Below are 26,222 nucleotides of genomic sequence, written 5' to 3'. Positions count from 1 at the left end.
TTCCTCTCATAGTCTCTCCTTATTAAATAAGTGGCAGAGATTGAGTTTTGAATTTTGATATTCATAAAAAAGCTAATTTTTTTTTCACTTCTTTTACAAGCTAGCTTTTTTAATTAGATTTGAAACACAATAGAGTGTAAAAGATTAAAATAAGGAGATGATCCTCATCCATTTATTTTCAAGATTTAAATTAAAAATAATAATTTTTAAAAATATGCGGGTTATGTGGGTATTTGGCAGATATTTGCTTTATACTAAACCCACCTATAACCCACAATAGGTTTAAGGTAAAAACTCGTTTAGTTCTTATATTTTGAGGTTAATGTTCATTTAGTCCCTTATGTTCAAAAAATACCTCAAAACATTCATGTCATTATTTTTGTTCATTTTGGCTTGTTTTTACAATATTAACCATTTACAATAATGTTTCTTTTTTTAGGACATTAATAAAAAAATTAAATTACTAATTTAACCCCATAAATAAAATAAAAACAAAAAAGATATATATTTATTTATTTCTGTGGAAGCTCACGTATGTCCAAAAAATAAATATTGCAAAAAAAAATTATGTTACCAATTTTTTGAGCATTAATAAAAAATTAATATATTAACTCCTTAGCAGAGTGTTCCACAAAAAATTAATATATATTCTTTTGTTTGTGTTTTATTTTTTGTGGATTAAATTGGTAATTTAATTTTTTATTTTTATTAATGTCTAAAAAATAAATATTATTGTAAGACGGTAATATTAAAAAAAACATGTCATACGGAATAAAACGTTATGACAGGAGTGTCAATAAATTAATAACTAGATATTTTGAAGTAGTTTTAAAAATAAAGGAGATAAAGAGGCACTAATTTTAGAATATAATGACGAAATAAGGTTTTATCCAATTAATTTATATTACCAAATCTCCTGCAACCTATAAATCTTTTTGGAGTGGGTGGATTTAGTTGAATTTACAGGTTCGCAAGTAGTTTTGCCATTTCTAGCCCGCAGGCCTAACATACACTTAAGTAATTGATCTAACCTCTAGGGAGTAAGAAGGCATTTAGTCTTAAATAGGGCCGATCTACATGGAGTATGCGTAGGCAATTAATCCCACTAAATCTTATTTCCTTTAAAATTTATTTAAATTCCCTTCTAATTTTCGTTGTGTTTCACATAATTAGGTAAAAAGAAAGAAAAAGAAAATATCAACCAATAACACTATTTGCCTCCGATATTTTTATTTTCAAAACAAACTAGAATGAAGCTCTTCCATGAGTAAATAAAATTGTCCCTATTAAATTTCTTTCCTTTTTTTTTTACTTAAATAACATCTATTATTACACAACTTGTAGAATCACATTTTCTTATTTACTTTGAAAGCTCCTTTTTTTATTTTTTAATCTCTTTCAAAATTCCAACTTAAATAATCAACCAACTTATATCGTTTACGAATCCTGTTTAATATATCCCCAAATTTAGCAGCCCTTCATCATTTGTCGTTTATAAAATACAGCTATTCTGAGGATGACCTCCAATCCTCCATTATCGCCATTCATAACTTCCTCTTTCTCTTTGTAGAAACAAATTAATTAATCATTCAAATGCACGTCTCAAAGCAAATTTGTCTTCTTCAACATCAATCTATTTGATTCGGAAAAAAATGGAAAGTAAATAGGGCTGTTAGAATTAGATACACATATAAACTCTCCATATATAGCATCATCACAAACAAGTACACATATTGAAACTTAATTAGCAGATGGGATACTAAACCGCAGCCTGCGCTGGCGCTGCGAGACAGTGAGCAAATCACCTCCAGGGCAATATTCAATGACTAAACGCGAGTAATGCGATGCCTCAAACTCGGCAAAGAGTGATGGAAGAAAAGGATGGTCAAGCATTTTTAGAATCTCCTTCTCTATGTGGACTCTGTTCCTTTTTTTAATCTTTGCTTTCAAGCCTCACTATTAACCATTTTCATGGCGCAAAGCGGTAAAGGAAATGATCGGGAAGCTGCAAACGTAGACGTTTCCGATGATTCCACTGCCTAAGCGGCGAAAGAGCTGGAATTGGTCAAGACCAACTTGGCCATGTTCTTGTTGGAGCAGCTTGTTCGTGGCTCGCTTAGCAGGCTGGTTGGTTTTGTGAGGCGTGTGATGAAAATATGAAGAGATCAGGTGGCGTTCATTCCGAGAGCTGCAGGATGAAGCTGAGCTATGGCTATTGAAACTAAGACTGCTTATGATATATGCCTGAATCTGATGCTTCGGAGAATGAAATGGCCATTTCTGAAAGCTGTATGCCTTGTTCTAACAAGAGACTAAGAGAGTACGCCCTCATACTTATAATCGTAGCATTTTAAGTAATGGTATAAACGGACCATACAAGCTGATTAAGGACATTGTCACAAGTCCAATCAGTGAAAAATCACACTGATTCTAATGTTCGTTACACTTATATATAGAGGGTTTTCGACTCAATCATTCGTTAATTTCATATCAATTGAAAGCTAGTTGAAATATAGCAGTGTTTGGAAAACAAACATTCGGAAAATTATCTATTACGGATATAGACGGTATAAAAACGTAGCGGATATAGGAGAAAAAAAAAAAGATTTGTAGAGATGTTAGAGAAGTTAATCTACCTCTCAATGAAGAATGATCGACAAACAAATGGCTAAAAATCGAGGGAAGTGCAAGCATTGAGGCTAATTATTAAAATGACTTCAAAAAAAAAAAATCATATAAGAAATAACAAGTACTCCATCGCTCTGTGTAGGAAGAATGGGAAGATACAAATGGGGCAACAGGATTTCAACATTATAACTCATTAAAACTGTAAGTTTGATTTTAGATTTAGACATTTTGGTATTCCATTAGTGGTGTGAATACTGAATAGATGGAGAAAGATTTTCTGAATATAAATATATGGTGATATTACAATGGCATAAAAATGGAATAACAGGTTTATGACTTGTATGTGCGTGGAAATAATTTTTATACGTGCAAGTTACTGAGCTTATGAAAATAACTTTACTTCCATTCATGCATTATATGTGTTAGAGATATTAAACTATCACATTAATGTTACCGGATCTCTCATCAATTTTAGACTTCACAATATGAAATTAATAATGTATGACTAGCTAAATCAAAATTACATTTTAAAAATTTGAATATTCATGGACAATAATACTAGACTTCTCAACCAATATTTTCTATTGGTTTATGTAGTATTTAATCATTTATTATAAAATTACTTGTTTCTCCATTCTACCAATTAAATGCACCCCACTGTCAAATATGTTCAATTTTATCTCTTTATATTAACAAGAATAAAAATTTCAGAGACAGGGTTTATTTTCTTTTCTCAGCTCTCAATTTGATGGTAATCAATTAAAAATTTTGAAATATTATTTAACTGAATCCTCCGATATTAAGTGGAATTAATGATATTTGAATTCTACTAAATTTAATTAATGATTGCTAATTTGGTAAACTCACTTGGGATTCAAACCTTTTAGTATTAATTTTCAACCGTACTGTGCTTTAAAAAAGAAAACGAAAAAAGAAAAGTAAGAAAGAAATCTACATTTTTTTTTTCAATTTTACAAAAGATACTCAATACAAAAACAGATATACACATGGTGTGATAATTAAGAATGAAGTGTCCAAACTGTTCTATTTTTCTTTTCTCTTCAATTTATGGTTAACCAATACACACTCAGATTTGGAATAAAAGAGGTGGTATTCGGTGAGTACACGTAATAATTTCCTCCAATGGAGGAAAAAGAAACAATTTTTTTTCAGGGCAAGAGCAAGTGCTTAATATAAGGAACACAATATACACACCCAAAAAACATGCACAAGAAACACAACAGAACTGGAAAAAGTCCATTAACAAACATGATGATTTGAAACCAAGGAGGCAATATGTACAAAAGCATTTATCTTCAAGGAACAAGTCCTGTCTTTGATACTCTACTTCCTCCCAGAGAATCTACTTCTGATAGACCTGACGCTTATCAAAAACGAAAAAAAACAAAATAGAAAGCCTTTAGAACACTTATAGCCGAGGAGTTCCAACATCCAAGCTGCAAAAGTTCCTCCAATGAACCAGAGACAAGTTAAACCTGAAGAAAAAGGGAGCACGTATGAGGCAAGCATGCAATTTGAATGCAGTGATACGAAGTTCAGTCTGGAGGGTATCCTTTTCTACTTTGATCAAACCATAAATTCATACATGAACAATAACGCCGACTTTGAAACTTACAATGCGGGGGCATGAAGCTTAGCTTCGAATTCTACTATAACCCTCTTCTGCTTCGGCTACCAGAACCAGGTGCAGTCCTTACATCAGATGAAGTATGAAAGTAAGCACTTCCTCTGAGTCCATGAGATGGAGAATGATGGGGAGATGACAAACTTGAGTCACTCCCCTTGAATGCCTCACTCTCCAAACTCTTTGCTTCATCGGTTAGCATAGCTAACTGTTTTAGAAACATGTCAGTCCAGCTACTTGACATATATAAGCCAACAACATTTATTTGTTGTACCAGAAGGATGAATCAGATGGAACTCCACTGATATTGAGTCATAAAAAATATCTAGCATACAAAGTCTTGACACAAAAAATGCAATGTGCAACCAAATTTGAGCATGTGCCCAAAAAGACATGATCATATGACACAGCAAGCATCAATGAAGTTGGTTCCTTTAAAGCATAATAAAAATAAAAGAAAAGGTCAATCAGAATAAGGAAAAAGCTAGGAGACCAAATAAATTTGGTATTATAAACAATTATGAATGCCTAACAAACACATATAATTGATTTAGTATTATACCCGAATCTCATTCTCCTTCAACCGGTCCTGTAGTGCACTTATGGCAGGACTTAAACTGCAGAAGGGTATTAGAAGAGGGGATGTCAGTACAAACAAAACATGGAGAGTATATAACCAAAGAATATATAGGGGTCTGTTTCTAACCAATATTCAATTAATTTGCACATTGAAGCCTGATAAGTTGATGTGTGATGAATGTAAGTAAGGGGATGCACTTTTCCATCACTGAGTAAAATTGAAGACAATTACTGTGGATGATTAAAAAAATTACAATATAAAGATGAAAGCCAAGTCAATGATAAGCTAGTGATAATGAATTCAGCACACACCTCATATTTTGCATGATGGCCTGGTTATATGCTGCTCGCTCCTCTTCATACAGTACACGTTGCAAATCCGTAAATGATGTTAGAGGTGAATCAAGTTTGAGAAGAGACGAAGTTGGCAGAACATGAAGAGGGATTTCTTTCCTGACATACTCCGCACCACTGTCAACAAACAGGAACTAAGATGAGGATCTCAAGAAGACAAGTGCATTTTACCAATCCATCATCTCACAGCCACAAAAAGTACTAGAAAGTAATGAGGTATTAAGTGATTAAGTACATACTCAGATATACCTCATGTCCAAATTGGAACGGTGCATTGCCTCTTGCATGCTTTCAGACATGTCCATTGGATCTATATCACCAATGGCGTTACTTAAATCACCGGTTTGGTAGTTTCCTCCAGTTCTAGCTCTCTCAGGATGGTTGGCATCAACATTAGCAAAGAAACCACCCAACTCAGAAGTCCTTCCCCCACCCTAGCAATACATATACAAACATTACAGGAAAAGACCAAAAGACCAGAAAGATACATTTATATCACTCCAATGCAAATCATCTCGAAATATAAATTTTATGTACAAATATATTAACATAGATGGTATGTTCTATCTTCACTAAACACCAATAAGTTTAAAAACCATGAAAAAGCACTGGGATCACGAGAAAGAGAGACCATAAGGTGTCTGCATCAAGGGAAATGCTGACATTATCAAATGAGTGTGAAAATAATAACCAGAAACATATTGTAAATTCAAAATCTACTGTGAACAGATTAAAAAAACATGAAAATGAAAAGAACTTCAATGAACATAAGTGCAGTACGATGATATTAGGAAAGCACAAGTAATCCTGATCGTGCAAAGATTCATTATTTTTCTGAAATTATAAAGGTTTTAGAGCTCTACTGGTGGTGTCAAGCATAAAACAAATTACAAATTTGAGAGTCACAATATGTACCTTCCAAGATCCTGCGACAATTTTGGAATCACCAGTATCTTGCTCAGGGTTCTCTGCCAGTACATTTCCAGATCTCGCTGATAGAGATTCTGAGGAACTTAAAGATGATTCAAGATCAATTACTGTACTTTTATTAACAGGTAATAGAGCAATAGGCTTTGAGATGTGATTCTGTTTCCCATCCGAGGACTGAAACGCAATGACTTGGATTCTTCCAACCTGCAATTTCTCCCAGTATATTTTGAGCTTAACTAAACAGAAATCAAATACAAGACTGATCATGTAAGCATGCATGAAGTATAAACCTTGTTTGCATCTTCACTAAAACAGGAAAATATCAGCCCAATAAACCCAGTATCTAGCAGCTGATACATTGCCTGAGTCCGCACATCTGCAGAAGATAGCAGGCAGAACTCTGAGTGTCAAGCATCCAACTACAATAATAACGGCAATTGCCTGGCAAATGACAATGCTAAACCTAGTCTCAAGCATTTCAAGTAATTCAACAACGAAAATGAGTCTAAAAAACTTCAAATTTGGATAAAGCTTGACAGCATGATAAGCAAGTATGTGCTGAAGAACTTTTAAGCTTAGACTCCCAATCATATTCTTAGTGCTGGTAACTAAATCAAAGGCCACAACACAAGCTGACCTCCCCATCCCGGTGTGAGTTGGATTAGATCCCTAGACCTCTTTGTACAACAAATGACCTTACCATATGAACTAGCATAATCTGTTCAAACTTGTTTTAATGCAGGTTCCAAATTAAATTGCATTGCATGAATGACTGATTGCAGTAAATATTAATTGCTAGTTACGAGTTACACAACATTGCTAACTTCCATCGTCTTTAAGCTTTTCACTTATTTTTCCCTTCATTTTTAGGTCATTGTGATCATGAAATACAACGGCACAGATCGTACAGCATTTTCAAGCAAAGATACAACTTAACTTGATCCTAGAAAACAAACAGACCATGCATAAGGAACTAGAGAAAGAAGGGCAAAGATTTCAAAATTAGCCAAAAGACACACACTATAGAGGAAGCCTAATGGCAACACTAGTCCCCGTCCGTATCAGTGCCTACATAATCCATGGGTTCATAATGATGCTCCCTAGTGTCAACTCAATCACTTTTACCCAGAGTGTGGAATTGTTGCACACCACTAGAGAAGATCCTAAATTTTTGTGGTAGACAGATGTTTCACCTACGAAATAGGGGAAACTATGTTGAATATGAAGAGCAATGTCATGCTTTTCAGACATCCAAAAATGCTTGAAAGTATATCATCAGCATAACCTTGCTATATCTTTCTTAAATTCCTCTAAAGTTTGCCACTTCCCCTAAAAAACTTTCAAGCCTGTAAGCAAACCCCTAAAAGTCACATTTGTCAAAACTAGCTCATCTAGCCACCAACTTCAAAGTACATTGAATATAGAAGGTAAATATATACTTCATATATCAATCAATCAGTATAAATATTAAGGAGAAGACAGTTTCATTTGAGTCCCTGCACCTATATTGGGTTTCACAGATGACAAGATTGTTTTATATTAATAAACAGTAATTTTAGTATTACTAGAAGTTCATATGTAGCTTTTTTTGCGGACTCCAAGGTTTAATTTAATTAATTGCATCAATGAAATCAAAATGACTTCAACAGATTGATAAATGTTTCTCACTGCAAATTAGATTTATTACTTAGTCTGACAGAAGAAAAGAAATAAAATTCATTAATACATACCAACATGGGAAGGAAGAACAGTAATATGAGGGTGTGAATGGTACCAGCCAATCACTCTTGTCGTTCTTCCTGTCAACACGGTCATTCTGTTCTATGAAGTTAATTAAAACAACAAGACATACTTTACTGAACACAAGCGCTTCATTACATGACCAAACAAAACTTATATATTGGAAGCAAAGGCTCTTGTGGCACTGGTATATTATGAAAAACTATAACAGATTGTCTCTCTTTCAGTAAACTCTTGTTAACATTTAGAATCTATAAAATTTCCTCTGTCAACAAAAGATATTGCAACATAACAATTTTGAGGCTAAAGAATATTCATAGCAGGTAGAGATCACATAAACAGAATCAAGGATATATCAGCCTGAGCTGATGCAGCAGCTAACTGCTCAGGATTTGTCTCAACTCGATCCTTTCGCCGATCAGATCGTGACTGAGGTGATGCTCCCCATATTAGAGCAGTGACATTACCATTTTTTGAGTGCTGAAATTTTGAATTAGAAACAAAGAATTACCAAAATGAAATTAGATGAGCAAACTAGGAAATGTTAAAGAAGAATGCATATATTTCAAGGAGATAGAGTAGAAAATGGCCTTTGTTTCTAAAGTACAGTCTCCTATTGCCCATAGGGAGGATAAGGCACAATATACGTAAAGATGAAAAATAGATTTCACAGTAGAGCAAAACATGGCTAGAGAATGATTTTTATCAGCTGTTTGATAAACTATTGAGAGTTACTTTTATAAGGACTTTAATGCAGTTGCAAATATATTTAGACTCAGATAAAGTCTGCATAGAGTTTAAAAAGAGAACTCCAGATTGAAAGAACCCTTTTTAAAAACCACCAAGGAACCAATTACAAGAAACATTTTCGGTTCTACTGCCTCTGAAGAAATCCAAACCTTGGTGATAGAATATAATTTTAACAGAGAACTCAATAGGCATAAGCTTTCAAATACACGAATTAAATTTACAAGAAACCAAGGACTGGAATTAGCAAACACCCCAAAATGTAGTGTATAAAAACAGTTTCAATTCTTTTTCAACCAACCATAGAATAACAAAGAACAGAGACTAAATACAAGCATAATACACAAATGGTTCAGAAATTCCAAGTTTTGCAAAATGGGAACCAAATTTTAATAAACCTCTAGAAAACCCAATTCAAAAACAGCCCCAATCCCAATATTTCCAACTATACTTCCTCTGCAAGCTCAAAAACAGGTATCCTAAGCTAAATAAAAGTTCAATACATTAATTCTGTACAAAGTTCGATTAAACTCCAAAACCCCATTTGGAATTACAACCCTTAATCCACACAAGCCCAAGAATTACAAGCTCAAAACATAAAAAAATAATACGTAATGAATCAAACAATGTTAAAACTTCAATAATGAGAATCAAATTTTAGTTAAACTCCAAAAAACCCATTTAACAATACAACCCAGCATCCGCACAATCCCAAGAATACTACAAATTTCATCAAAATTTAATAAAATGAAATCCAGAAACCACTTCAAAAGAAGAATCAAAAGGGCACAAATTCCATAATTTTCAAGACTACTTCCACTATGAATCATAACTCAATGATCAAAGCAAAAGTTGAACACACAGATAAAAAAAAGAATGAGACCTCAATGTCACCAAGAAGAAGGCCCATGATTTCTTCAGTTTCAGTGGACAATGCATGCGTTAAACACGTCAACCACACGTCCTCCGACATTTTCACACCTGTTAGAGACATTTTCTGCTTCTCAAGTCTTTCAATTTATAGAGGATTTCTTTTTTTTTTTTCAAAGAATTGTTTCTGAGGTTTCAGTTTATTTGTTGTGTCTGTGGAAGAACCGAAGAAGAAGAAGAAGGAGCAGCTTTGGTTTTGGTGGCAGAAGTGTGGATCTTGGGAAGGGAACAGAACTTCGCACGCGGGTGATATAGTACGGTCAGTTTCAGGTTATTAACTTGCCACTGGTCATTTTTGTCCTCTTGATTTTTGACCGATGATTGACTTTTTGTGACAGCCAAAACCAGATTTTTGTTTTACTCATGGGGATAAACCGAACTCTCTCTGTCTCTCTTGCACCCTGTCCGTTTGATTCTCATCTACAAAATGTAAATACATACATATCATAAATAAATAAGTAATCAAATAAGAAAATAACACTTGTATGTAATGACAAAAGTAAAATAAATAAATAAATAAAGATTTTAAAACAAGAAGACATAAAGAAGACAAAATGAAGAAGTATAATAGCATGTGGTGTTATAATGTTAATTGATTATCTTATCTTTTTTATTTTATGCTTTATGGTGTTATAGTTAATTTTGAGTTATTGGAGATAAATATATTTTTCAGTAAAATATTTTCTACCTAAATATTTTTCCAACTAATTTTGATTCATTAAAAAAAATCAATTAGTGCACATAAACATATATTTTTAGTAAAATTATTTTGTTATTGGTGATTTTGTTAACTTTTATATTCATATGTAAAAATGTAATAATGTAAAATAATTTTCTAATAAATAAATAATAATTTATCTTTTTTTAATTTTAAACAGTAAATTAATCAATTATTCAGTTTATTTCGATTTTGAGGCAAACCGAATGATAATCGATTTTTTGCTTCAGAATTGAACACAATGCCCACTCCTAAATATAACTATAGTCACATAATTATCATATACAATTGCATCTCAAGTAATATGTCAGCTATAATTGGTTTTCATATGTTGTGTATTGGTTGATTTTATTATTATTATTATTAGTGAGTAACATATGAAATGCCATATCACTTAAAATAAAATAAAAATAATTTATCCTAACAATATAAATGTAGTATTACACATCATATTATATGAATTAAAAATAAAGTTAATTGATTGAAAGGATGGTGAGAGACTGAGAGTGTGAATGGTGCACAACATTTTACTAAATTAAAATCACATAATAATTCATAAATTATTGCACTGAATTAGCATCACATATCCAGCAAGGATATGTCTGAAACAAATTAACAAAAATTAGTCATGTCTTTGTATAAATAAATAGTGTATCAGGGAACTTTGAGATGTGTAATAGATGGGAGCTGCTACCTTACATGCACGTAAGGTACATCCTCTCACAAAACTCATATGTGGGTTCCACTTGGGCCCACCAACCTTGTGAGAGGCTGTGCCTTACGTGCATGTAAGGTAGCAAAAGCTGTAATAGATTACCATTTTAAAATTACTTTTCCTTTACATTTAATTCCACAATTCAACTCGTAATTAAATTGCTCTTAATATAACCGCCAACGCGTGTCTATGTCATTTTCCTTTTATATAGTACAAGTATTTAATCAACTATATATTATCAACACATGTTATAATTAAATTTAATCACACGTAAAAAGAAAAAAATAAATAAATAAAATAGTTTGATAGAGTAAAGCCTCATTGAGGGCTCACTGCGCTATGGCAGCCAAGCAGCTTGATTGCCACAACGCAGTACAATTACAATAACATGATGAATTACAACATTCAATTAATCAACACAGAAAATTAAAAAAAAAAAATACACCCAAAACACAAAAACACAATGCATACATGCACTCCCAGAATAAGAGATAGCATGTATGCATGCAAATGACTGTACGTCATGTCAAATAATAGCTTATGATGAAAAGACTAAAACTAAAGGGGGAAAAAATATTTTTTTTAAAATGCTTTGATCAATATATGGTATTATCAAATCCTAGGGTTGGTGGTGGTGATGTTGATATTGTTGGTGGGGTTGCTTGGGTGCTCCGCGTTGAGGCTGCTGGGGTGGGTAGCGGTGGTGCCGGTGCCGGCAGGGGTGCTGTGGTCGATTGGCAAAGTTGTGTCGGTGTTGTCTGCGTTCATCCCCAGCGTGTTCTTCACTGCATGAGCTGCTCCCTGTGCCATGTTCTTCACTTGCTCTCCTGCTCCTTGTGCCATGTTCTTCACTTGCTCTCCAGTCTGTAGTCACACACATTGACGAGTCCTTATTATATATATGCGGACCTCGACACTCTATGATTTTGATAAAAAAAGGAAAAAAAAATAGTAGAATTTGTCTTTTGTTAACTTTTTGTACAAAAAAATCGAGGTTAGTAATCAGTGGCGGATTTAGAAAAATAATTTACCGGGGGTTAAATTAAATAACAACAAAATGTAAAAATTGAAACTTAAATATATAAAATTTTTGGTAACCCACTTACTATTGTTCTCTATGCGATTTCATATTCTGAAAATATTGTGCAATAGACTCAGTATCAATATTATTAAATCCATCTTTTTTCTACACAAACAATCAAATTATCATTCATCCATTCATCTCCTATCCTACTCCGAAGTTCATTCTTCACAAATTTCATTGCTCAAAATTATATATATGAGTACTTATGTAAAAATAAATTAATTACAATTGAAAAAATTAATTTACTAATAGTTATAAACAAAATCACTAAAAAAAGAAATTGTAAAGACTAGAATTAGTCACTTGAACAATTACAATTTATATAGAGATGTGAACAAAAAATAAAATACGAAATTCTTAACTTAATTTGAAAAAAAAAACCGAAAAGAACATGTTTATTCTCACTGCGATTATGAGAATAAAGAATAGAACTGATGCCTGCAACTTCCTCTTTTCTTCAAGACAATCCCTAATTACAAGTTTGGCAATCACGGTTTAGTTTTGGGATTATAAATATTTTGGGCTGTGGGCTTTATTTTTTTAAGTAAAATTATTACTTTATAATTATTAAAATAATAGTTTAAATTTTAAAGAATGAGATTATCTAATAATTTTTACAGGGGTTATTTTAAATTTTAAATTTTCTTTTAAACAAAAAAAGATTTTTTTTTTCAGTGGGGGCTTGAGCCCCCAGTGGTCCTGCACTGTATCCGCCCCTGTTAGTAATTCAAAAACTAAATTAATTAAAGCCAGAGTAATTGCCTGTTGAAGTAAGTTGGTGGCCTGGGTTTTGTAAGTATTGTCGTTTTGGGCAGACTGGGAAATACTGGCCAAATTGTCTAATGCTTCTTGTATCACTGCGTCAGGTACCTGTTGCAAGAATTCATCTTTATTTCTCTGTGAAATTAATTAGAAAACTTTCAACATAAATTAAAAAAGAAAAAAGGAACTACAATGTAATTAATTGGTAATTAAGTCCTAATTACCGGCTGAGGTTGGCAAGCGGTCTGTGCATTAGTTTGTGGAATCTCCTGACCTGCTTGTTGACTTGCCATTTTTTTTTTTCAATTTGTTTTTGCTTCTGCTTTCGTTTGTTGTTCTCTGTAAAAGAATGGAAACTCGAGTGATGGAAACATAAGAGAACAAAGAGAAATTTATAACAAGTAAACGTTATTGAAATTTTCACATGCAAAACCCGAAATGCATGCACTTTCTAGCACATAGAGATTGCAGATCGATAGAGGTGTGGTTGGGAATGTTTCACTAAGAATTAATGGAGCAGCAGTTAGTCAAGAAAGAGAAACCATAGGCTTGGACTTAGGGCAGAGCTTGACTTAATTAATGACCTTTGCGAATTACCCAGTTGAACTTTGATTAAGTTGGAAATGTCAACGAGAATTACCCACCTTCCCTTCTTCAACTTTGAGGGGAAAAGTTCAATTTTCACAGGCGATGATTTGTTAATATTCATTTATTTGAAGTGACTTCATCTATTATTAGAAACTGATTTTTGAATTATACTCATCAGCACTACTATGCTGAACAAGATTAATTCGGACAGATTTTTTATTATAATGTTAATAGAAATGTAGAATTGAATATTATGTTAAGCTTTGTTCCTTATATATGCCAATGTTAATTATTATGTTATTGTGTGTGCTCGTAAATTAATTAAGTGCATGCCTTTGATCTTCTATGCATTATAAGCATGAATTTTTCATTAAATTAAAATTGAGCTGATTGTAACTTACAGATTGCCATTATGACCAAGTTTGAAGTGAAAAAATATATATAATTCAACTAAAATTACGTGGCACGCGCCTATTCGGAGCCTTCATCGTAATCTTTTGGAAGCCAAAAACCAAATCAATATTGAATGGTGCCTAAAAATGAGCTGCGCCAATCAATCGTGTAAGCCCTCTGCTTCCGACACGTGTCAGCAGCCCGTGAGAAACCAAGGTGGCATAATCTCACAGGATAGCCAAGCCTCAAGCCAACGCAGCATCAAGATCCTCAAGTAACCCCAGCCCCAGAGCATGGCACGTAGCATACAGGTGTCAGGAAGTGGGACACGTGTCTTGCAGCCAGAGCTTCTCAAACTCTATATAATCCCATGCTCCTCTCCCAACCAACAAGCAAGCAAGCAGGCACAAACGATCAAATACTCGTCCACTAAATCTTTCAGCAAATTAATCTCTTTTAAGCACCCTTTTCAGATATCAAAATGGCATCCCACGATCAGAGCTACAGAGCTGGTGAAGTCAAAGGCCAGACCGAGGTATTATACTCGCATTCATATATAATCGTTATTAAAGCGTTTGGTAATCATTTGCGCATATACATTATAGATACATATCATTACATGTCATGTACATAGTAACTGTTGTTAAAGTGTTTTCGTAAATATTTAAAAGTTTGGTAAATATTTAACAGGAGAGGACGAAACAGACGATGGAGAATGTGAGGGACAAGGCGCAGGCAGCCAAGGACAGGACTTACGAGGCAGCTCAGCAGGCCAAGGACAAGACCTCTGAGACGGCACAGCAGGCGAAGCAGAGGGCTGCAGAAACGGCAGAGGCGGGGAAGCAGAAAACCCAGGAGACGGGACAGGCAACCGGGGAGAAGGCGGAGGCAGCCAAGGAGAAGACAGGAGGCATTCTTAAACAGACCGAAGAGAAAGTGAAGGACGCTGCTCAGAGTGCTGCTGACGCCGTGAAGCACACTTTCGGATTCGGTGGCGCTGGTGAAGAGGAGGAACGTTATGGTGATCGAGACAGGAACACTTACACAAAGGGTTAATTAATTAATAGTACTCATTCAAGTCTGATCTAACCAGCTGCTGATTCAAGTCTGATATCAGCAGGCGCTGCTTTGTGTTGTGTGTTTTGTTTTCAGAGTCGTCATGTAATAATGTTTTGTCTCTCATTTTGGGCATGTTCTTTCTGAGTCCCTTCATTAGTTTATAAATGATGAAGGATAGTTTAATACTGTTACTCTTTCGTTTGGCCTTCATTCTGAGAAGGTAGTGAAGGCTGTTTATTGCTTTGTGTTCTCTAATTAGTGTCATAGCAGAAGGGTAAAGATTTGTATTCTAGTTGTTATAACAATGAAGGAGTCAAGTTTTTCCCTTCCATATCGTTATCCTTTGAAATCTTATTTTGTCCTTCGTAAGTGTAGCTTCTTCTATAAGTTGCCAAATTAGATCTAAGGTTACGTTTGATGATACTGGGGCGTTTGGTACTGAAATTGCATAATTATCGTTGTTAAGCTATAACATAAACTAATTATCTTAGTTTTAATTTAGAAATCATTTGGTGCTTGGATTATAAAATTTTTTATAATATTCTTATTAATTTTATTAAAATTGTTATTTGAAAGACATTTTATAGTATCTTGTAGTTTTTTTTTTTTTTACTTTCCTTTTCATTTTTTTGTCCCCATAAAGCGGCTGTAAGTCATAGCACCAATGTACATGTTTGAATGTCTCAATGTACGTGTTTGGCCTAGATCTGAATGTGTCGGCCAATCATACTGAGAAGTTCTGACTGAACGTGTTGGCCAATTTGACTGAGAAGTTGTAAGACTTATCTTTAAAGAAAAGCTTCCATTTTTTTCATAGCATGCATCCATGACGACAATTTCAGTTGTTTAATAATTAATACGAAAAGTGGCCTCATTAATGAGACGAGAGAACCAATGTTGAGCAAAATCTGAATATTTCTGTTCTAAAGACAGGCTACAAAATTTGTAAAATACAAGGAAAAAAAATGCAGGCATTGGGGGTTTGAGTTCTTTCCAACCCTTTTTTGTTCAACAGATGATACAACACAAAGTTTACGCCATTAGCGTATACTCTAGGGTCGTTAGGAAATCGGCAGCTGAAGTGAATCACATTAGTCAGTACCTCTCTCTGGAGCTTCTTGTGTCTCATCAGAGAATGATGCAAACTTAAAAGAGAGCACATTTGAGACCATCTGTGTTTCCCAGGAATGACAGTCTTACTACAGTCCTGCGACCATATATTTTTTCCAGGAATGACAACCTTACAACACCTTATAATCTTCAGTATGTCTAATGCTCGAAGATCTGAGTTGCAATCTTCAGTATTACTCAGGCTCAAAAATCTTAGCTGGGGTATTATCCGTCAATCGCTCATGGCCTCGATTCCTTCGAAGTCGCTGATCCCATTGGCAATATCATTATCTATATTGTCTTCGTTTTCTTCTTCATTCTCTTGATCTGTTTCCATGGCGTCTTCCAATTCCTCTTCACCCTCTTCGTCACTGGAATCTTTGTCCTCATATACCAGAGGAATCACGTCATTGTTCTCTTCTACTCCTTCGTCGACAACCTAATAAAAAAGAGGAAATGAAAAATTGTGTTTTTGGCTTGATACCATGCAAAAGCCACTTTATAAACGATTCATGACACAAGGAGGAGCAACACGTACCCCTGAAAAATGGAAGTCTAAGCAACTTGATATTTGAACAGCCGACTGGAAAGTTGAGACTCTAGATTCTATAAGCTGCACAGACATCAGCAAACCATATTACTGCAGTTCAAAAATATGCATGTATTTGAATCTATTTGTATGGATATACAAATGGAAAATGTATATGAATGAGATGATTGACCGCCAACGTAGTAAATGAACAATCTCAGATAATCATTAAACCAACACCTGTATAGTGTGAAATTCCATCTCTTACCTGGTACAAAGTATTCAGGGCGGATAAAGAAGATTCCTGAGACATTATTCCACTAGCATGTTGAAGAAGCAAACTCTTTAGCCATGGAAGAGCACATGCCAACACTGCACCCCTGAAACCAAAGTGTCCCATAGTGACTACCAAACTTACAATTTCCACGAGTGAAGTTCAAAATCGAAAAATGAATGACTGCAATATCAAATATAGACAGAATGGAAGACAGCATGTGTGAAAAGGTCATCCACTATCAAATAAACAGCTATGATATTGATATATCACTCTTAAGTTCTGGTTCGCACTAAGGTCCCAAGTGTCATTCAGAGCAAAATTAAATATATGAGGTTGGCAAAAGACAGACGAAGTAATAAATCTGGAGAAAACCTGGTCTGTATATGGTACCGACAGAAGGTTCAAACTACTCTTGACCTATAATTTACATAATAAATGTTTGTATTCACTGGATATATTTAACATGATTAAGCAGCAAATTACCTCGACTGGATTATCGATACTAGAGAATGAAAAAGCTTGAGAACATCAGAGGGTTTTAAAAGAGATATTGAATTTGCAATGACCTGCAAAAGAGATTTGGATTTAGTATCAAAGGGGCAGGTACAGAACAGCTAGAATGATATATTTCATAGGTTAATCTACAAGTATGAAGCAACCTTTTTGTCTTGGTTATATAAGCACTCTAAGAGAAGGGCCCGATCATCAGCATGCAATGCTTGCTTAAGCAGAATATTAACTGAGTCTGCACTTGGAGGCTTTGTCTGAGAGGATTCTGGAGTCTCCTGGTCCTTGGATTCATTATTATCATGTAAATTCAGATTTTCAAGTTTCTCACCCATGGTAGGCTCATTCTGATCATCATCAAGAAGAACTCCATCCATGTCCTCAATGTGACCTAAATATAAAAGTCCCCACTAAATGAATCTTCAAAAGCAGATAAAAATGCTTATTCCAGAATCTGTTTTTTATTTAATGACATCAGAAATGTAGGAAGTAAACTGTAAAACCTCAACATAGAAAGAAGGATAAATTAAATGAGGAGACTTATATAGGATTAATTATCAAACCAAGACGTTTGATACTCACATGATCAATTTACTTAGATTAACAGCAACAATGTATGCAAAGTGCACCAGTTGATCACCAAAAAGAATTTTTTCCTTTGGGAACAAATGAGCCCCCACAGGGATCAAGAAGACATCTATCAAACAAAAGGAGAACTAAGTATCTCCAACAGATCTAAGGAAGTCCAAAAATAGCCACTGTGGCCAGTCAGATACTCTTTCGAGGAAAATGTTCTTCCCAGATATCTCCTAGTTGATCCGGATACAGAAAAGACATATATAATTGATAAATCCACATCATACAACAACCTGAGAGTGAGGGAATTAAGAAACAAATTCTCTATCATAACTATAGCTATCGAGCCTAAATGCGCCAATTATCAGGGGAGTGTTTAATTTGCTTCTCCATTATTATCTTTTTGTTGATCACAGAGATAACAACTCACAAGAGTGCTAAACCAAAAATTTTCCAGAAGATGAAGCACCATTACAAAAATATGTTATACGACGAACGATTTCTAATAGTGTCAAGGTAATTACTTTCATGCACAAAAAAGCTGGAAATTAGTGTTAATAATGTTCCTTTACTGTTCTTATATCTTGATCAAGAAATACATTGCATAAATTGATTTAGTGAAACTTAAGTATTTAGCCTAATGTCAAAGCATATCATCAAACAAATAAGCCAAAAGGTAGCTGTAAATCAAGCAAACACTGGCTTAGCATTTATCTTGTCACGCTTCCGACAAACAGCATTTCTGATTGGTTTGAATCCTCCTTCAAATACCACAAGATTCATGCACATCTATTGGGAGAGAAATTATACAACCAAGTAATTAGATTCTCTTTGAACATAAAACACTCACCATCTACAACATCTCTTGTAGTTTCAAGATCAGGATCAGATGCTGCTCGTTTCTTGCTTCTCTTTTCATTTTGGGCTGAAGCAGTGGCTGCTTCCGACTCCAAATCATGGAGACCTGTGATAGTTTTCTATTAAAATAAATACAAGATAACACTTTGCATATAGATAGATAATCACAAATAAGGACTCAAATTTCTTTCATCACAAATTCACAATAAACTCAATTAAGAAGGGGTCATCTTTCATCCTAAGCTTCAATGTATGCAGTGCTTTAAAAAAGAAAAAAAAAGTTTCAAGGTATGTTCTCAGAAAAATAATAATAATAATAATGCTTCAGGGTATGAACTGCTTGGCATATTCAACATCACATTAGAAAAAATTGCTAAGGTAAATGAATTTTCAAGAAAAACTGCATGGGAGAGTAGAAAATTTAAACAACTTGACTTGACACTTCTCTAATGTTTTGAGTGCTCTTCGGGTGACACAATACTATTAAAGATCATTCCAGTTTAAGATCAAAATAAAATTGGGAGTTTCATGGAAGGGAAAGGTTAATCAAGATGGTTGTCAATTGCTTCACAAAACAACTTTGTCCATGGAGAAAATTGCTTAAAACAAAGTCGGGGATCTCTTTTTAGGAAGAAACCATAATCAGAAATAAAAGTAACCATTAAAAATGAAGAATAGACGCATACCTTTTGCTGCAGGAACCCCATTTTCTTGAACAGTTTCAGATGTATCTCCAGCAGAAATCACCATGTTCTCCCCTGGGTTACTAATATCCACAAAACTAAACTGTGGAGTATCTATTGAGCCATAACCAATAACAGCTGTCACCTGTCCGTCAGCTTCTAAATCATTCAATCTGGCAGCAATGATAGAAGTTCGACTCTTTTTCACATTCACACTATTTTGCTGGTCTGCATCAGCTTTTTTAAGTTTTACAGTGATCTTTGTTGGATTCGTCTTTTCGCCTTGTGAAACTGTCTTCAAGTTCCACGAATAAGCTACTCCAGATTCTGCAACTGCTAATATGACTGTACCATCTTCTCCGTTGGGACTATTCTTGCAGTCAATAGCTATAGGAGAATGTTGCATTGAAAGAGCAGGTCCTTTATTCACAGTTTTTGAATTGATATCACACCTCCACACTTGAAGATGTTTCTCCCCATAACCCACTGTAATAATGGTCTTTGCACCATCAGATGCAGATACGTACTGCAGGAGACCCTGTAATAACAAAGTATGCAAAATAACAAATACTTTAAGCATGTAAACAAACCATCAAACTGTATTCAACTTAAGTAACTCACCACATCATCCGAGAACTTCAGAACCTCTTCCCCATTCTCCAAACTTAGAATCCGTACCTCACTACTGGCTAAAGCAAAAATTTTCTCTTCTGGCATATAAATAGAAAAGGATAAAATATAAGAGCCAAAAAAAAATACAGGTCGACAATGCAACAGGCATGAGCTGCTTTCCTCACCGCATAAAAAGGCTGAAGAAGAGATGGGCTTTTCTGAAGCTTTGAACTCTCTTATTACTTCTCCCATTTCCGATTTCATCTCAGAAGCCATTCCATTTGTTCCAACAACATGTAAACTACGGCCTTTCTTTGCAAAAGCAAGACCGGCAAGTCCACTAAAGAAAGGGGAAAATGTTAATCATCTATCTTACAGATTTACTGAACTAACATGTATAAGAGAAAACTCCTTTTGCTACAAGATACAATAAGCAATTAGATTAAGAAAGATGAATAGTTGATATGGTCAATAAGCAACCCCTAAATGTAACACCAACAGAGAAAAAGGAACAAAGATTATTGTTTTCTACAGCTAACATCAATAATCAAACATATGAATATAGATAAGTGTGTGTGTGTGTGTGTATAAGCATAGGATTATTTGGGCATTAATTCATTTCATGTACTTCCAACCACATGATTCCTTAGCAAACAATATATCATCATACCCAGGATGGCGCCCGGTAGATTTCCACTTCATCTCACCAGTAAGAACATCAACTGCCAAGATGTCCCCATTACTGGTGCCAAGAGCTAACAAGAGAGTACCACGTTCTTTTCTACGCTACAATTTCAAAAGCAATAAAAGAATAATTACATTGTTTAGGTGAATCTCAAAAGAATCAATAACAGAACTCAGGGGTCTTTTCCAAGAATTAGAAGCTACCTTCTTCCCAACAAAACTGCATGCCAAACACGAATAACTAACTACAGGTTCTCCATCAGGCTGTTTCCACTCTGCCAATAGACTTCCATCATTTGTGCTCCATATCTGAAAATCGTACAATTACATTCCTCAGTATAAGAAAACTTACTTCACAATGGCCACATGACATGTAAAACCAAGCCAAACTTAGAAAGAACAACAGCATGAATAATAAAAGATCAAATTTTCAAAGTCAGCATAACTCAACATCCCCTCTCAAAGCTATAGCAATTTTTTTTAGTGACTGAGACAAGTTGTCACACAGATACCATGTCAATAAAATGATACAGTCTACACTTATTTTAGATGGTAATAATGTGAAGATCATCTCAAGTCCAATGCCATTACCATACAAAAATAACTGATCCTAAGTTGAGCGCACAAGATACCAACTGGAAAAAATAAAAAAGGCTCAATGTTCCCATATGAATGCTCTCAAATAGAATTCATCTATTAAGGAAAAAAAAAAAAAATGCTTTTAAAGCATATGTTGGTTTGCAATTACAAAGCTATTTATATGATCCTATAAGAACCCAGCTAAAATTTGATTTCAAACACACTTCCAACACTACAAAGAAACAATAATCTTTTCATATTTCCTTTGCAACATTGAAATACTGGCAAACATGAAAAAAAAAAAAATCTTCATAACACAAACAAATATCATCCATTGATTACAAAGAGAACGAGAGAGAGACAGAGAGTGTGTGTACTTTAACGACGCCGTTTGGGGACAAGACGGCGAGGAAGTCACCGTCAGAAGTGAAAGACGTTATGAGAGACTTCAGCATCCGTTTCGCCATCGCCCTGCTTCAAAGTGTTTCGCCTTTGATGGTGGGGAGGAAAGGATGAAGGGTTTTGGGTTTAATTTGTTGAAAAATATCTTCTAACCACCTCAAGAGATAGCATTTTCCGAAAAAGAACCCCTTTATTTAACAAATTTGGTGTCTAGGGTTGTCTTAATAATGTTAACAAAACCAAAAAATAAAATTTTGAAAATTTTGCAACACTTTGATAATTGGAATGCATGAAATTTTTAAAATTCATTAATAATGGTAAAATGAATTAATTATATGTATATAGAATTTTAAAAATATCTTTTTTTTAATAAATAATTTTTCATCACAATATAGTGTGAAAGACTAGGATAATGTATTGATGATCTTGCAACTCTCGTATATCACAACTTTTAAATTTTTCTTCACAATTTTCGAATGATCAGTATAATTTTTCAAATTATATGTCACGGGATAAAATTTCTTAAATATAACAACAATTTTAATGAACATAAAGAAAATATTAATGACAAATGCTTAAATTTCAAGAATGATTCTACATTTATAAAGTTTTGATACAATTGTAACATCTCAGATTATGTGATATTTAACGTGTCATTCAATAATAAGCGTAAATAATTGTAAGATTAATTATAGTTTCACGTTTCATTCAATGACTAATGCAAATAATTGTCAGATTAATCACATAAAAGTCAAATTTTATTTAATACATAAGTCGTCATTAGTCTGTGATATGTTAGTCAAGATAAGAACTTCATATTCCAGTTTTAATATTATCATCTTTATTTAGCTAAAATGTGAACTACAATTTACAAGATTTGCAAACATGTTGAAACCTTATTTGACATTGAGGCTAATAACTATAGCAAAAAGGTACAATATTAAAATATTTAGTAAACATTAGTTATTTTAGTTCAAAAGTTATGTTGATTTGATTTTATATTTATATGAGAATATTTTTATTATTATTATTTAAAAGTTGATTCAAAAATAATTTTTCATAATTTTTTAAATTCTTCGGCAATTAAATCATAAATAAAAATAATTTGAATTGCCGTAAGTTACGGATGACGTAACTCTATTTAATAAATACTGAGACGGGATGGAGTGTTTGTTGCTCAACACAGTATTTAATAAATCAATAAATTACCGATGAAATGGTCGACTGGGCTCCAGCGGCCAGCCTGTGTCTGTCGACGGATGGGTCGGGTAATAGGTAACGTACAACGAACGGTACAAGCCCCACGAGCGGCGCCACGAGTCCGAAAAGTGATTATAAAGTGAACAAAGGGGCATCATCGTACTTCCACAAACAAATTCCCAAAGCAGAAAAAAATAAGTACCAACTGATTATATATTAATCATTCTGCGGCACTAGGCTTTCTGTGTCGCTTGAAATTCTCTCAGAATTCGAAAAAGGAGAATCCAGGTGAGTTCTCTCCTCCTGGCGACTGAAGACCCTTTTAAATTGTCTGCCCTTTTTGTTACAATCCGACGTCGTTTCTGGATTAATTTTTCTCATTATGTTTTGTTAATGTTTATTTGCTTCTTGTATTTGACTTTTGTGTATACCCACGATTACAGTGTTATCTGGGTCTCAGCAGGTGACGAGAAAGATTTAATTTGCGTTATCTCATCTGGGTTTTGTCTGATCTCGTCTGGGGTTTGATTTGCTATGTTATTTGGTGAATTTTTTTGTTCGTTGTTTTGTGCTTGACTCTATCATCATCGTAACAAACTTAAAGCTGCTTTTTGGAATATAATGGGGGACTTAAAACTATGAGTTGCATTTGCATTGCTTGTAATTTTTATGTGTCTATTGCCTCTCTCTTTTTGGCAATGTCTATGTAGAAATTCGATATACGCCATTAACATAAGTTGGTCTTGTTTTAGACTCTTGAGTTATGAATTTTGTTTTAAGTTATCAGACTGTTATTGATTAGTCGCTTTTATTCACGTTGGCTAGTGAGAGTGTGAGCCCTTTGATTTTGAAAGGATGCCTTGAATGGGGAGAAAGAAGTCAGAAATGACTCAAAACTAAACAAAAGAGGTCTTGCTTTGCGGCTAACATAAAACTATAAAGAAAACTACATCAGATGCTATTATATATACTCTGTTTATAATGTTTGATCGTATACAATGTTTAAATTTATCTGTAATTTTGTTTATTGCTGGCATCATCTTAGTTTTTGGAATGTTTTGTTTGTTTTTGTTCAAAACTATACCGAGTGCCTTCATCCATGCAATCTAAAATAGAGAAGTACTGGCTCACACATAAACATGGACAGTCCTCTTTTATGTCTTGCTGAAGTTTGAGGTCTTTTTTAGCTGACTAAAAATTTGATATGATTACATAGGGCTCCAGTAAGTACTGTTGTGAAGTTAAAAAGTTGACATTTATACTTCCAAAATGCCAAAGGATAGAAGAGCTAAATCTTTGGCTTTTGATCGGTCTAGGGCATCTCCTTATCCTTGTAGTTCTAGTTCCAAGGATGCCAAGCAGTGCAAAACTGAGGTCTCTACGGGATCACTTGAGGATGCCAGTGAGTGGGAGGATACTAGGTGCCCAATCTGCCTGGAACACCCCCATAATGCTGTTCTCTTACATTGTTCTTCGTATGAGAATGGTTGCCGACCTTACATGTGCGATACAAGTTACCGTCACTCAAATTGCCTTGATCAGTACCTTAAGTCATCAGCATCAGCCCCGACAACAGAAATAGGACAAGAAACTCACTCAAGTATGAATTCTTCTACAGATACGGAAGAAACCTCACTGGCTGGTCAAGTCCGACATGATACCATACTGCCTGGGCAATCTCGTCGTGATGCAAGACTATTGCAGCAGAAGCTAATGTGCCCTCTATGTCGAGGACAGATCCATGGTTATGTTGTGGTAGAGGCTGCTCGTCAGTTCATGAATTCTAAAGTGAGGAGTTGTTCTTGTGAGGATTGTGATATTTCTGGGTCTTATTCAGAACTCAGGAAGCATGCTAGATCAGAACACCCTTCTATCCGGCCAACTGAGGTGGACCCAGTACGTGAGCATGATTGGAGAAGGTTGGAGAATACTAGCAGTTTAAGGGATCTTGTTAGCGCAGTTCGAACAGCAATGGTGGAAGTAAATGGCGAGGATGTTTCCCGATATTCTCCTTATGACACCTTTCTCAGCTCACTTCTGCATATATACCTTTTCTATGAAATGCATGGACTCAATGTAAATAGTGAACAAGTGGAACAAGTGCCTGTCAATAGGAGCTCATGGAGACCACTGAGGTTTAGGAGCAGGGAAACAATTCCTACCCCAAGGTATAGGTTGATTAATGATTTTCGAATAGGGAGGACACATGATAACAGGCATGATTCAGAGTCAAATTATTCTAGATGGAACAACCATTTGGGAACACAAAGAGTTCATTATGGGAGGAGCAATGTGGAGTCTAACCGTGCTTCGAGACACAATGACAATTCACAGCAGCAAAGAATTCGTGATCATCGAGGTTTACGTTGGCGCGGTCCGCAATGGTCTGGATCCAACAACCGACGGTGATTGCAGCATCTCAGCTTACTTTGCTTACAAATGAATCTCGGTACTAAGGTTGATGTAAGTAACTTCAACCAAGATCTTTTTTCTTCATTATTTTCCTTGTCTCACCGTAATTACTTTCAGGGTTAGTAGGGATGGTGCAAAATTTCCATTTCACTGATGGCTATTGCTTCGAAGATGGGACCAACAGAAAGAAAGCAAGAAATGCAAGATTTAGATATGCATGTTGTTACTTTGTCAACTCATCAACGTACGATAAGATTAGAAACGAGCATAGTGTCTTTGACACAGACAATTATAGGGATGGATTGTCAGTTGATTTTAAAGAGTTTGAATCTCTCGTTGTTCCATGCATCTGAATACATTCACTTGTCAATTTTGCTTAAACTAAGTAGGGTTAATTATATGGGTGACACATTTTTTGGTAAATTTTAAAAAGATGATACATTTTTTAAAAATACTCGAGCATGTTAATTATAAAAGGACGTTTTTACTTCTGGAATTATCTATAATAGATATAAAATGACATTTCTATCTTTAAAATTAATTACAAATATATTTTTCTTCCTAATTATTATTTTTTATTTTTTACATAAAAAATTACATCTAAGTACAATTAACGGGTTTTTTGTTTTGTTATTTTTTTAAAAAAATTCTTGTTGAATCAAACTTTATTATTAAAATTAATTACAAAATTTTATTTGATTTTAAAAAAAAATTGTATAAAAAAAGAGAAAATTTTGAAAAGAAAATTTTATCCTTTTATGTAATTTTTTCTAACTATAGAATTATAATTACAAAAATGGAGGGTTTTAAAGGAGTGTGAAAAGCATTATTCATTATAAAAATGGGTTGGAGTGATGTTAGAGTTAAGCTTTGGACACCGTCAAAAGTTTCTCAAAAATCCCCTTTCATTAAGAATACCAA

At 34.3% G+C, this 26,222-nt stretch overlaps 5 protein-coding genes across 6 annotated transcripts; 2 read left to right on the top strand and 3 right to left on the bottom strand.

The window, feature by feature from the left end:
- Positions 1–3,705: 3,705 nt before the first annotated feature.
- LOC18036908 (lys-63-specific deubiquitinase BRCC36) lies at positions 3,706–9,879 on the bottom strand. Of its 2 annotated transcripts, XM_006427139.2 has the most exons (11): positions 9,507–9,879; positions 8,231–8,356; positions 7,867–7,954; positions 6,427–6,512; positions 6,122–6,340; positions 5,456–5,640; positions 5,165–5,323; positions 4,980–5,060; positions 4,836–4,890; positions 4,265–4,481; positions 3,708–4,124 (listed from the first exon to the last, which is right to left on the bottom strand). In XM_006427139.2, the coding sequence occupies exons 1-10, from the start codon at positions 9,615–9,617 to the stop codon at positions 4,299–4,301; spliced, it is 1,293 nt and encodes a 430-aa protein (XP_006427202.1). In that variant the 5' UTR covers positions 9,618–9,879; the 3' UTR covers positions 3,708–4,124; positions 4,265–4,298. The 2 variants fall into 2 exon arrangements, with proteins under 2 accessions (XP_024036810.1, XP_006427202.1); XM_024181042.1 differs by lacking the exon at positions 4,265–4,481 and having other exon boundaries at positions 3,706–4,124.
- Positions 9,880–11,554: 1,675 nt separating this feature from the next.
- On the bottom strand, positions 11,555–13,183 carry LOC18036907 (late embryogenesis abundant protein 7). The gene is made up of 3 exons (XM_024180929.1): positions 13,057–13,183; positions 12,833–12,940; positions 11,555–11,850 (listed from the first exon to the last, which is right to left on the bottom strand). Exons 1-3 carry the CDS (start codon positions 13,123–13,125, stop codon positions 11,599–11,601), a joined length of 429 nt encoding a protein of 142 aa, XP_024036697.1. The 5' UTR covers positions 13,126–13,183; the 3' UTR covers positions 11,555–11,598.
- A 1,036-nt stretch (positions 13,184–14,219) lies between these two features.
- On the top strand, positions 14,220–15,246 carry LOC18036906 (late embryogenesis abundant protein D-7). Its single transcript, XM_006427136.2, has 2 exons — positions 14,220–14,348; positions 14,504–15,246. Exons 1-2 carry the CDS (start codon positions 14,295–14,297, stop codon positions 14,867–14,869), a joined length of 420 nt encoding a protein of 139 aa, XP_006427199.1. The 5' UTR covers positions 14,220–14,294; the 3' UTR covers positions 14,870–15,246.
- Positions 15,247–15,695: 449 nt separating this feature from the next.
- LOC18036636 (WD repeat-containing protein 43) lies at positions 15,696–21,833 on the bottom strand. The gene is made up of 12 exons (XM_006427135.2): positions 21,665–21,833; positions 20,913–21,017; positions 20,695–20,810; positions 20,210–20,364; positions 20,034–20,122; positions 19,416–19,950; positions 18,722–18,835; positions 17,448–17,686; positions 17,272–17,354; positions 16,780–16,891; positions 16,521–16,595; positions 15,696–16,421 (listed from the first exon to the last, which is right to left on the bottom strand). The coding sequence occupies exons 1-12, from the start codon at positions 21,752–21,754 to the stop codon at positions 16,215–16,217; spliced, it is 1,920 nt and encodes a 639-aa protein (XP_006427198.1). The 5' UTR covers positions 21,755–21,833; the 3' UTR covers positions 15,696–16,214.
- Positions 21,834–23,064: 1,231 nt separating this feature from the next.
- On the top strand, positions 23,065–25,649 carry LOC18036850. Its single transcript, XM_006427134.2, has 3 exons — positions 23,065–23,177; positions 24,106–25,352; positions 25,419–25,649. Exon 2 carries the CDS (start codon positions 24,159–24,161, stop codon positions 25,296–25,298), a length of 1,140 nt encoding a protein of 379 aa, XP_006427197.1. The 5' UTR covers positions 23,065–23,177; positions 24,106–24,158; the 3' UTR covers positions 25,299–25,352; positions 25,419–25,649.
- Positions 25,650–26,222: the final 573 nt, after the last annotated feature.

This window comes from Citrus clementina, unplaced genomic scaffold, assembly GCF_000493195.1.
Source record: "Citrus clementina cultivar Clemenules unplaced genomic scaffold, Citrus_clementina_v1.0 scaffold_7, whole genome shotgun sequence".
Lineage (NCBI taxonomy): Eukaryota > Viridiplantae > Streptophyta > Magnoliopsida > Sapindales > Rutaceae > Citrus > Citrus x clementina.
This window is presented reverse-complemented; position numbering and strand designations above follow the sequence as displayed.

Coding starts and splice junctions, on each gene's coding strand:
- LOC18036906 (XM_006427136.2), top strand. CDS start 14,295: ATGGCATCCCACGATCAGAGCTACAGAGCTGGTGAAGTCAAAGGCCAG. Junction 14,349..14,503: donor AAGTCAAAGGCCAGACCGAG/GTATTATACTCG, acceptor AATATTTAACAG/GAGAGGACGAAACAGACGAT.
- LOC18036850 (XM_006427134.2), top strand. CDS start 24,159: ATGCCAAAGGATAGAAGAGCTAAATCTTTGGCTTTTGATCGGTCTAGG.
- LOC18036907 (XM_024180929.1), bottom strand. CDS start 13,125: ATGGCAAGTCAACAAGCAGGTCAGGAGATTCCACAAACTAATGCACAG. Junction 12,941..13,056: donor CCGCTTGCCAACCTCAGCCG/GTAATTAGGACT, acceptor TTCTTGCAACAG/GTACCTGACGCAGTGATACA. Junction 11,851..12,832: donor CCACCAACTTACTTCAACAG/GCAATTACTCTG, acceptor GTGTGACTACAG/ACTGGAGAGCAAGTGAAGAA.
- LOC18036908 (XM_006427139.2), bottom strand. CDS start 9,617: ATGTCTCTAACAGGTGTGAAAATGTCGGAGGACGTGTGGTTGACGTGT. Junction 7,955..8,230: donor CTGCATCAGCTCAGGCTGAT/ATATCCTTGATT, acceptor ACTTCATAGAAC/AGAATGACCGTGTTGACAGG. Junction 6,513..7,866: donor TGTTCTTCCTTCCCATGTTG/GTATGTATTAAT, acceptor TATCTTCTGCAG/ATGTGCGGACTCAGGCAATG.
- LOC18036636 (XM_006427135.2), bottom strand. CDS start 21,754: ATGGCGAAACGGATGCTGAAGTCTCTCATAACGTCTTTCACTTCTGAC. Junction 20,123..20,209: donor TTCTTCAGCCTTTTTATGCG/GTGAGGAAAGCA, acceptor TTTATATGCCAG/AAGAGAAAATTTTTGCTTTA. Junction 17,355..17,447: donor TATATAACCAAGACAAAAAG/GTTGCTTCATAC, acceptor TCTCTTTTGCAG/GTCATTGCAAATTCAATATC.